Source organism: Thamnophis sirtalis, unplaced genomic scaffold (genome assembly GCF_051295495.1).
Source record: "Thamnophis sirtalis isolate CommonGarterSnake01/CBP01778 unplaced genomic scaffold, rThaSir2_p1.2 scaffold_9, whole genome shotgun sequence".
NCBI lineage: Eukaryota > Metazoa > Chordata > Lepidosauria > Squamata > Natricidae > Thamnophis > Thamnophis sirtalis.
In genome coordinates this window covers 22,109,115-22,121,425 of record NW_028261389.1, presented here as the reverse complement: position 1 = coordinate 22,121,425, position 12,311 = coordinate 22,109,115, and the positions used below count along the sequence as shown (strand labels likewise).

Below are 12,311 nucleotides of genomic sequence, written 5' to 3'. Positions count from 1 at the left end.
CCTGAAACAATGAGTTGCAAGGCTGACTCCCATTATTAGTTGACCTGCTGACTATCTGTCCATTAAACCAATGTTTCTCAATCTTGGCAGTTTGAACTTCACATTTCACCAGCCAGCATAGTCCACACATCTTCAAACTGCCAAGGTTGAGAAGCACTGCATTAAACTATCATGGGAATTTTTAGGATAATGATGGCAGACTTGATCAACCAAAAGGTAAAGTCTCCTTAAAAGGTAAAGGTTCCCCTCACACATATGTGCTAGTCGTTCCTTACTCTAGGGGGTGGTGCTCATTTCCGTTTCAAAGCCGAAGAGCCAGCATTGTCCGAAGACGTCTCCGTGGTCATGTGGCCGGCATGACTAAAAACCGAAGGCGCACGGAACGCTGTTACCTTCCCACCAAAGGTGGTTCCTATTTTTCTACTCGCATTTTTATACGCTTTCGAACTGCTAGGTTGGCAGAAGCTGGGACAAGTAACGGGAGCTCACTCCATTTCGCACACTAGGGATTCAAACCACCAAACTGCCAATCTTTCTGATCGACAAGCTCAGCATCTTAGACACTGAGCCACCGTGTCCCGCAAAGTCTCCTTAAATAAAGTAATTAAAGTCCATAAACTACAACAATTATGCTTAACTATCTGTTCACATCAATGGAATTTAACTTACTAAATATTACAAAAGACAAGAAGCCACTATTGGTCCAACTCTTCTTCTTTCCTTATATATTCCATTGTTGGCACAATGCATGATATAATAGTAGTATGTATTGTGCAATCTGTAGTGAAACAAAATGAACATTGTAGTCAACTTCCAGGTGTCCAATATGTGGCCTTCCAGATGTTTCTGAATTTTATTTTGCCTTTATTTGCTCGGGATACCACGAGTTACTGAACTGAAAAGTTAGATTATAATTCACAAAGGGTTTCAAAGCTTGAGATGTGTCTTCAGCATTTAAGCAGCACATATCCTGTGCATTTCTGACTGTTCCTTTAACATATTTCTAGGAAAAACGAGGTAGATTCAAAGATCTATTTGATCCCAAATATTTACGGACATCTTTGCAAATATGGATTATATGGTAAATTCATATGATTTTCTTCTTTCAAATTGCAGTGCACAAAGTAAAATTAATGAATGTTAATGGGAAAATTTAGATTTCCTTTGTTTTTAAATTTATTATAGCTCCCAACTCTGATTAACTTAAGAATAAAAATTACTATTCATAAGCTAATCAGAATACTAAGGAACTATTGTAGTAATTTAGCTTACATTTATTCATTTGATTCTGTGTAGGGTGCTCTGTTTGGCTTTCTCCAGCCAGGCATTCTTCATGGTTCCATCCATTTGACACACTGAAATATAAACTCTAACCAACAAAATTTGGTGCTAGCTGTTGTTTACACTCATGGCATGCTGAACAGTTTTGGGAATTATTGTTCCAAGCATATCTGAATAGCACCAAATCACAAAGCTTCCATATGCATTCTTAGATGCAGTTAATATATTCTGTTTTATTTTTCCCTCCAATTTGAAAATGAATATATATATATATATATATATATATATATATATATATATATATATATATATATATATATATATATATATATATATATATATATACACACTATGTATATATAGTATCCAATCAATGAATATATATATGTGTGTGTGTGTGTGTGCGTGTGTGTGTGTGCGCGCGTTCATTGAGTTTCTTCATTAATTAAGCAATTGAAGGAATTAGAGAAGTATCAATGAATAAAACTGTCTTTGAACAGTGTCACATTCATATGCCAATTTAGTCTTGACAATAGAAACATATATTCTAGATTGTGCAATAAAAATACAATTGAAATCCAGAGTAAGCGTTAGCTGTGATGTTTTCTTATGTATCTTAAAATGTAGGCTTAGAAGCAGAAATATACAGATAAGTGACTATGTAACAGACAGATATGTAATTTGGATCTTCTAGCCCAGTGATGGCAAACTTTTTTTGGCCCGCGTGCCAAAATGGGGGAGCGCAGGGGCGTGACAAACCCATAATGCAGGGCACAACCCCCAGCGTGCATGCGCACATGACCAGTATGACCCCCCATTTTTTGCATGCTTTTTTTGCCCTCCCCAAGCTCCAGAAGCTTTATAGGAGCCTGGGGAGGATGAAAACAGCCCCTGAAGCCTCCAGAGTGCAAAAAAACTGTCCTACGGGCAAACCGGAAGTTCAGGAATAGACTTCTGGTTTGCTCGTAGGGCCGGTTTTAGCCCTCCAGGGCCTTCAGGGGCCTTCCAGAGGCTTCCCTAAAGGCTCCAGAGGTTGAAAAATGACCCTATGAGCAAACCAGAAGTCTCTTCCAGTTTGTCTGTAGGGCCGTTTTTAGTCCTCCAGAGCCTTAGGGACAGCTTCCCTGAAGGCTCCGGAGGACTAAAAACGGCCCTATGGCCATCTGACAGGGCAACACCTCGTGTGCCCTGACAAATGGTTCCATGTGCCACCTGTGACACACGTGCCATAGGTTTGCCATCCCAGTTCTAACCAGTTAACATTTGATCTGTACCTAATTCACTTGAAGCCTTAAAGTGGGCAAAAAACAAGAAGAGCTAACATATTGGCAGTTACTTTATTGCTCTTCTACTCTGAAATTAGGATCAGTGCAAAATTTTGAATCAATTGAAGTTATGGGAAGTTGAATTATTTAGGCCAAGGTTACAAAAAGATTTCTGGAATTATTCTAATTGCTTACTTCAGTAACAAAAATGTTCTTCATTCTTGAAGTTGTTTGGGTAAATAGTGTTTACCAATCCCCTAATTTTTTGGTTTTCTATTTAGGTCTATCAAATGTACCCTATAGATATAGCTTATTATCTTTAGAGAATATTCTAAAGAATGATTGTTTCCCATTGCTAACCCCTTTTGTTTTCTATGACAGGCTTGGAATTTCTTTTGCTTATTATGGTATCATCCTGGCCAGTGCAGAATTACTGGAGAAGGATCTGGTTTGTTCAAGAGGAGGATCTGTAGAAGCCGATCTGGACCATACTCAGGAGGAGTTTCAGAGCCCTTGTCTCTGCCATACCTTTGCACCATCTGATTACCAGATCATGTTCATCAGCACAGTAGGAGAAATTGCATGTAATTTTTTCGCCTTCTGCCTTTATTGATTTATAGGGGGAAAATATCCAGACCAAACATAATTTCTAATGTTGGATTTTCCTCCTTACCAGAGGGAGCCCCTTTGTGGAGTACGTGAAGTCATGACCATGGCAACTCCACTGTATTGCACAGTAGAAGTCATATTAAGGCACAACAGGCTGTATCTTAGTAGAACACAAACCTTGAGAGGTTAGAGAGGTGTCTTACCCCCACAGTATTTGTTTCCAGAGAGTAAGTCATTTATGTAGCAAGTTTGGTTGAAATTGCTCGAGATGTTCCAGAGTTATGCGGGAACACACAAACACAGAGAAAATTTTATATTATAGAAGATTAGCATGGAGAACGGGAAAGAGACTCCAAAGTTACCTTCCACAACTAGATACACACATACACAGAGAGAGATTTTCAGACAAAGAGATGCAGACTGTTCTGTATGAATTCTGTATGAAAAACAGTTCACTTGCTGTTGTCAGCTGCGAAAATTGCATTAATGCATTTATTTAGGAATGTAAGAACCACCCTTAATCTCACTAATTTCAGCTCCTGAAGTTCATACATTTTCAAGTTGTCAACGTTGAGAAACATTGAACTAGATACTGATGGGAGTACTGTTACAAAGTCCCCATTTGCAGTTTTCAAGTAATCGAAGGGAAGCAATGAAGAAAATAGTTGTCAACAGTCTTCCCTAAGGTGGCAGGGGTCTATGTGTATGTGTGATAATTATGTAGTACTGATTCAGTTAATTAATTGAATTTTACAAGGTGACATCTTTTCCTCCTTTTTCTTTTTTTAAAATAGTAAATCCCTTAAATATTCTTGCCATCAATTTCCTGGGAAGGCGAGTGAGCTTGACAATAACAATGGGATGCACTGCTGTTTTCTTTCTTCTCCTCAATATATGCACCACAATGTAAGTGTCTTGGGTGGGAGCATATTATCATGAAATATTTGGATTCCAATGCTTGCCTCTGGCGTGGTCATCATATTTGGGGAAATGGACATGATTATTCATTGAGTGCTTAAAATTTAAAATAGTTTGGCTTAATAGAACATTTATTGCAGGCAGGAATTATGCATTTAGGAATATCCCAAAAATGAAGGCAGAAATGTATTCAGTTTTTGGAATAACTTGCTACTACAAAACATGAGATATGATATCCCCAAAGTTCAGAGGACACACATTAGAAACACCAGTGAAAGAGGGCTATCTTTGTGAGTTTCCCAGGAGCTCCAAGACAAAAACGGTCTTGATCTGATTCAGGGGCCCCTTGTATTTTCTAACTTCATTTTCAAAAATGTGACTGTGGGTTATGTGTGAAAAATAGTTGCAGCAATATATAATCAGCATTGTTCTTGGGTTCTTACAGTAGTTTTCCCCAGTACACTGACTTGAAATTATGGGAGATGAAATCTAACATATTTTGAGAGCATGTTGGGGAAAAATGTTTTATAGAATGCAAAATATAAGGTCCCTACTCAGATACCCTACGATCAACTGTTTGGTGACAGAAGAAAAGAAACATGGAAGTAACAAAAATGTAGTGACCATAACTGTATATTTCTAAAATAAATAAGGATTGGTCCATGTTTCTTTCTGGTGAAAACTTGCTGGAAAGTTGTGATTGATTACACCAACATTGGTAGTTTCTTTCTTTCCTATCTGGTATGTCAATCCAAAACAGAGCAACTGACAGAAGCAGATGTTTGGTTAGTATAAACTGAAGGTTTTCCCCCCCAAACAGACATTATGTAAATGGATAATTATGTTGATCTTCACATTAGTACATAACCTGTAGTAATAAAGGCAGTTGGTGCCAACAGAGAATGTTTTTGAATGCCAGTTTGGACAAATTGATTGCCAAGGTTTTCTTTATCCTATCTGATGCCTACCCTACTGTATAAATGTACAATGGCTCTCTCCGTGAACAAAAGAAAAAAGGAATTGACAGATTTCCTGCCTGAAATGTATTGATTTTTCATTATTTTTATGTGTTAAGGTATTATATGATGAAAGTCAGCAGATCTTTGCATCTGATAGAAACCATCAATGTATGTTACAAGAAGTCAAATAATGAGCAAATGGCTTGGACACATGTTTATATATACATGTGTATGTGTAAAACTGTAATTTTGCCAATGCTATTGAATTGGTAGCTGCTGGAATGAAAGTTCAGTCCTCAATCAACATGTGGCTTCTCCTATTTATTATAATGCAGGTTGGGTAAATAATTTGCCCAAGGGGCCACATGAAAAACTACAATGGGATCATTGTGGACAGCCACAACCATCCCAACCAGCCAGACAGCCACAGACCTGGATGTGGCTGTGGGCCACAAAATGCTCATGTCTTGTCATCTCAGCAAGTTACGGAATAAGATTTACCCTTCCTGCACATGTAGATGAGGCTCCCCTCAGCATATCCCAGTCCAGTGCTCTTCAGATGTGTGGGACTGTATAATTTTACTGATTAGCTACTAGTTGATCATAATGGAGTTTTATTTAGTTGTATTTCATGTTTCTAGACATCTCCCTCTTGACGGTATAGATTGAGCAAAAATGTCATAACCAATTAAATATTAACTTTACCAAATATTTACAATTTCTCACTGATATTATAGGCATTCATCCTATCGTTATCGTTAAATGTCCGAGGATTGCAGCAAATGCCCATGTTTGATAGCAGTTTATTCTGGTTTAAAAATATAGCAATGCATTTAAGCTATGCCTTGTTTTAGGTGTTCGTATCTGCTCTGTTCCGGAAAGAGCTTCCATTATGCACGTGACTATCCTTCTGACACCTTAGATATATGGTTATTATTTCACGGAGGCTGTCTGTACCAATTCTAATGGCAAACCTGATGTGGAATGCATGAATTTTGTTAAGGCGGCTACTTGGCACTAATATATTTTTAAAAATTATATCCCAATTTATTTTAAAAACAAATCTGAGGGATTTACATCATATTAAACATATCAGCAAACCTACTTGATCAAGAACCCCAAGAAAAACTTGATTGAGCACACAATAATACTGAACCCTCCCCCCACCCCTTCCATCGTTGGCCTTCACATGCAAATAAGTTATATAGATATACTATTAATAGTTTATATTATACAACTAATTTTTGATAGAAACATGTTCCCCTTAAAGGTAAGGGTTCCCCTCGCACGTATGTCAGTCGTTCCTGACTCTAGGGGGTGATGCTCATCTCTGTTTCAAAGCCAAAGAGCCAGCGCTGCCCAAAGACGTCTCTGTGGTCATGTGGCTGGCATGACTAAATGCTGAAGGTGCACGGAGCGCTGTTATCTTCCCACCAAAGTGGTCCCTATTTTTCTACTTGAATGTTCACATGCTTGCGAACTGCTAGGTTGGCAGAAACTGAGATAAGTAACAGGAGCTCATTCTGTTATGTGGCACTAGGGATTCAAACGCCTGAACTTTCTGATTGACAAGCTCAGTGTCTTAGCCACCACGTCCCTTTTAATGTTCCTCTTGCATTACATATAATCTTTCCCCCTCAACAGTCATTCAAACATTCCAGGATCACATCAGTGAGACACACTAGTAAACTATTGGGCTTTGTTATTATATTATTACATTATTTTCTTCATATCTTTTCTCTTTATTTCTAGTACTGGTCTTATTGGTTTCCTCTTTATGTTGCGTGCTTTTGTAGCTGCAAATTTCAATACTATCTATATTTACACAGCAGAGGTAAGGCCCTCCTGATTTCTTGAATTGCAAAGTGAAAAACTACCTAAATTATGTTTCTGAATAACCTTTTATAACTTTTTTGCTCAACAGGGTACTCTTTGGCCAGTTTACTCAGAAATCTCACCAAGTTTATTATTTAATTCCACATAAAATAATACGGCATTCCAACCTAAGCCAGAATAGACAGGAATCATATGCTAACACCTATAACTTAGCAGGAGCTTTATGCTTGTTTTCAAACAAGACTTTTTAAAAAATTACTGAATTGAAATTGTTTACGTTTTTTTTAAAAAAAATACATTATCTTTCTAAACATTGCTAATTTTATGAATTTGTTCTTTAAAATGAGGGCTAATGTTTTGTACTCAGGTGCTGCACTGGAGTCAAATTTACAGAATTGATAATATTTTGGTCCCACGAAACTAACTGAATTCAACAAAAATCTGAGATTATCTCTAGGCATAAAATGACATAAATTCTGTAAAAGGTTTAGTTATATTTTTATCTCTCTGACATCATATTTGGAATCATCAGTAGTGTATTTCTAAACACACCTTGATTCCATACTGCCCTCTGCTTCATCCAATACTTTGTCTGTCACAGATGTTACTCTCACATATTTTTACTACTGTCTTATAGGTTTATCCTACCACCATGAGAGCCTTGGGATTAGGGACCAGTGGCTCCATATGTCGTATAGGTGCTATGGTAGCACCTTTTATAGCACAAGTAAGACATCTTTTGTTTAAGAATTTCACTGCATATATAGCAATAGATTCCAGGCAAATAATTTTAATATACTGTATAGATTGATTTATGTTTAAAGATTCACATTTGTAAGATTTTGGCTGTTTTTTATGCTAATTATTTCTTTTCAAAATGTTTGGAAACATTCTGAACATCAGAACGCTGATCTTGTCGATCAGAAGTTCGGCAGTTCAGCAGTTCGAATCCATAGCGCCACGTAACGGGGTGAACTCCCGTTACTTGTCCCAGCTTCTGCCAACCCAGCCTTTGAAAGCCTGTAAAAAATGCAAGTAGGAAAATAGGGACCACTTTGGTAACGGTGTTCCATGCGCCTCCGAAGTTGAGTCATGCTGGTCACCTGACCACGGCGATCAGAAGTTCCCTCGACATCAGGGAAGCTAAATTGATATTAATGTATTCAAAATGCAGAATCCCGTTTTGGCTATGGTACAAATAAAGGAAAACGATAAACATTTAAAAATGAAAGGACAAGTTTCTTTAAAAATCTTAATTACAAGAAATACTCAAAACAGCACCATTCATTTATTGAAGCTTAGAAGGTACAATATGAATAAATGTAACAATTCTGTAAGACATTAGGAGAAAAAGGTTAATTATAATTACATCAGCTGATTTAAAAACATTGCCTATTTTATTATAAATTAGTTTCTTAATAAAAATGATATTAATTCACTAATAAGAAAGTGATTCTAGCTCATCTTTATTTTAGTGGAGAAAAAAGAAATCCTTGAACTCTTCCAATGAAATCAATAGAACGAAAAGTGATGAATTTCTATAGGTTGTTGAATTTCTATAGGTTGTTGAATAAATAAGAGAAAGAAATGAATTCATAAGACAGTGAACTACTCTTAATAATTTCAACTGATGCAGTATGATGTAGTTCACAAAAGCTTGTGCTGTGATAAATGAAAGGGCCATTATAAATTTAATATTACTTTCTGAAAATGTACAATCTCCTTTTCTACTCCAGCACAATTCTTAAAGCGGCTTACAACATAATTAAAAACCAAGTACAATATCATTTCAGAGAAATGAAAAAAGATGTTGAAACCTTTCCTTTCTTTAGCTAGAAGACTTTGCAGTCCCATAGAGCTTTGTGTGGAGGAAATGAATCATGTAATATTTTACTTAAATTAAAGCAATAGCCTTGTATTTTCCTAACTGAACCCTTTTTTAAAGCTATCATTTATTCCTACATGTGCAACATTATAATAGCAAGTTTCCTTCTCTCAACAACCCCTCCATGAATAAACTTTCATTAATTGTACTCATGGATAACTGGACTGGACTTCTGTTGTGTGTATAAGAAAAGTTTGGCATTGCAATTCCATGCGAACTTCTTCCACCTACGTTCAGTTCATGTCTGGAAAGATAATTCTATTGAAAGGATTTACAGATGAATTGTCAGAATTGCATGACAGCATGGTACTAACACATTATCTAATTGTAGGTACTTATGAATGCTTCTTTCTTGGGGGCACTGTGCCTTTTTGCCTTGGTTTGCCTTGTGTGTGCTATCTCTGCATTCACTCTGCCAATAGAGACGAAAGGGAGATCACTTCAGGTGGGTAATTCATCTTGCTTCTGAATAGAAGGGTCCCAAAAGAACTTCCCCTCCAATTCGGTTCCATTACCAAATATAAAGCCCTTGCCAACTTTATTTTAGAAAGTGAAAGTATTTTTTAAAAATACCCTTACAAAGAATGTCAACTTTTGTATCTGAAGTCAACTATGATATGACCCCTAAAACAAATGGCTAACAACTTGATAATGAAGATCCATATTCAAAAGCAAATGCAGATATAGGCAGTTCTCATTTTATGACCACAATTGGTACTGGAACTAAGTGATACAGTTATTGAATCATACCCAATTTTACAACTTTTTTTGCCACAGCTGTTTCCCGATTGTTAAATGAATTCCGCTTTCCCCATTGATTCTGCTTGCTAGAAGCTGGCAGGAAAGATCGCAAATGGCAATCACATGAACCCGGGACACAACTACCATACATGCATACTTATTGACAAGTGCCTAAATTTTGATCACCTGACTGTAAGGTCACTATGCAAAAATCATAAATGGGAGGACCGGTCATAAATCAATTTTTTCAGCACTGTTGTAATTTCAAATCAGTGTTAAACGAATAGTTGTAAGTTGAGGTCTACCTGTATGTAACTACTAGGCACACTTATTTGGACCTCACATAGCTAGTTTTGGATTGCCTTGTGTATTCATAGAAAGGTGTATTTTTAAGCACCAAGGCCAGTACTAATAAAGACTTACAGGCAATTCTCAAGGTATAATAGGGCATTTAATGACTACTATCATGGGCATTACTATCAATGCCCATGGGAATTGCTATTAAATGCCCTATCACACTTTGAGGTAGTCCTCAGGGTATGATAGGGCATTTAAAATTTTGGGGGTTACAACACAACCCCCAAAAGCTACATACAAACCTATTTTAAATATACAACACCTGCAGCACCTCTGCTGTCATTTACCCTTACGACCAACTGGAGACTTTACCTGCCTAGCTATTTCCCCACCATTCTGCCTGGCTGAGTCCCCATCGGCACTGGGCCTGCTCTGCCACCCCATCAGGTTTCACACACTCCTTCCCAACCCTGATCACCATTCGGTCACTTACTTTTTGAGGCTATCCAGAGCTCAGGCAGGCAGAGTAGGGAAGACCACTTCATTGCTGGGCCACATGACACCATCAAGGAAAAATACTGGTTTTGCTTTCTTGCATCCCCCAAGGTTACCAATGGTGGCACAAAACTAGTGTTTGTAGCACTGGAAAAGCAGAGCATAGCAGGAAAGCCAAACTGGCAGAATTTATTATTAGTTGTGCCATGCGGCCCAGCAGTGAAGCAGCCTTCTCTACTCTACTTAATGAGCTCTGAGTATTTTTAAAGGATAAGTGTGTGATTCTGACAGTGGGGTAGGAATGCTCAAGGGTCAGGAAGCAGAGCATGGTATATCTCAAAAGGTGAGAAGCCTTGGGAGGTCCAATGCAGGTAGCCTGTACCTGTACTAGGTGTCTCACAATCTGCTGTCACTGCAAGTTCTACTTAACAATCCACAAATTTATTTAACAAATGCATTGGGAAGAGTAGATGGGGGAGGGGCTATTAATGATGCGGTTCATTTAATGTTTATCCCAACTTTCGACAGTAATGGGCAGGCTCCGTGACTGTTTTAACTCAAGGAATACCTGCATACTATCACTTGTAGAGAGTGGGATTTGTATTAATAAAATAGTATGTTACTGAAAAGATTCTTTTTAAATTAAGTGGAGGACTGCAATGAAAAGTTGCATTGCATCTATGGACCCTAATGCTCCATATAGCTCTAGCAAAGTAAGGGAGTTTCAGGGCAGAAAAAAAATTACTTTCACGGCCCCATCTCTATTATTCTGTAAAAGGCTCTAATGCCAAAACATAGGAGATGAGGTTAAACTGTATCTTAAACAAAGTTCAATGAAGCTCTAATTCATCTGATTGGCCCAATATGGAATATCAAAGATATATAAAGATCATGTTTATGACATTTTGAGATCCTGATCGGCTCAAGCTCAACTCAGCTTCTGTCCTTCCAAGGTCAGTAATATGAGGACCCAGATTGTTGGGTATATTATGGAGCGGTATATACGGTATATCTAAGTGCTATTGCTATTATAATCAAGTTATTTTGTGAAGAATGCTACAGTTATAACCATGAGAAAGTATCTTGGTGTAAAGTGGCTTATGAAGAATGAGATATATTTTTATAGCATTGCAGTTAAAAAATGAAAGGGAAGAAAGAATATTCTGATGCAAGTCTTCATGAATTATTGCTTCCGAACAGTTGACCATCACGATAATTTAAGAATGTCACCCTTTAAACTTTAGGATTAAAATATTAGTTAACATTGTAAAGTTTCATTTCAACAAATGACTTAACTCATGAAAAATATTTTTTTTAAAAAAACTTTTCAGCAAAGAAAGTGATCGTTAATTCTTGGAAGAGGAAGACGACATTGGTTGCTTGAATCTTGTGTGTCCTGTAACAATTCTGAAAATGTGTTTTCAAGATTAAACAGTTCTCTCCAATACATAATCAATATAATCATTAAAGTATTTCTATGTTTAAATCAAGTTTAAAAGCTGTCACCAGAGTTTCAAGTGCATCACATAGTCGGGGCTAAATAACAAAACAGGAAACCACAATGACAGTCTTAGCTAGCATGTGCATATTTTGTTCACATCTTCATGAAATGGGAGTTTTCTACATTAATCTTCATACCTGTGACAATTTTTTTTCTTCCTCTTCCCCTTCCCGGAGTATATATGTTACTCCTTCAAATCTTTCCATCTCTGGAATTTTGTGCATATTGTGCAGACAGAGCAGAGACTTGCATTGTATTAAATAACCCACTACTTACATATTTCTTCAGCCTCTTGGATCAGTTTTTGCTTACAGCAGTTTCTTCTTGCAATGATCACATTTTTCTCAATTTGTTATAAAAAAATCCTATCCTACTGTTTTACATAGTTTTATTAACTTTTGTTTCCATTATCTGAAACAAATTTCTGTACTGATCAGCTAAATAAAGTAAACCTTACATAGATTTTTAAAAACATGTCTAGCATAAAGTCATGTTTATTGTCAAGTATTGCATCTTTCTTTATT

At 37.0% G+C, this 12,311-nt stretch overlaps 1 protein-coding gene across 1 annotated transcript in view; it reads left to right on the top strand.

Annotated features, from left to right (window-relative positions):
- Positions 1-11,916, top strand: part of SVOPL (SVOP like) — a 28,548-nt gene extending 16,632 nt beyond the window's left edge. Inside the window, exons 9-15 of the mRNA XM_014058600.2 lie at positions 1,008-1,081; positions 2,928-3,130; positions 3,950-4,061; positions 6,785-6,866; positions 7,506-7,595; positions 9,085-9,198; positions 11,618-11,916. Of these exons, the coding sequence (XP_013914075.2) occupies positions 1,008-1,081; positions 2,928-3,130; positions 3,950-4,061; positions 6,785-6,866; positions 7,506-7,595; positions 9,085-9,198; positions 11,618-11,629 (687 nt within the window). The 3' untranslated portion in view covers positions 11,630-11,916. The remainder of the gene's footprint in view (positions 1-1,007; positions 1,082-2,927; positions 3,131-3,949; positions 4,062-6,784; positions 6,867-7,505; positions 7,596-9,084; positions 9,199-11,617) is intronic.
- The last annotated feature ends 395 nt before the right edge of the window (positions 11,917-12,311 follow it).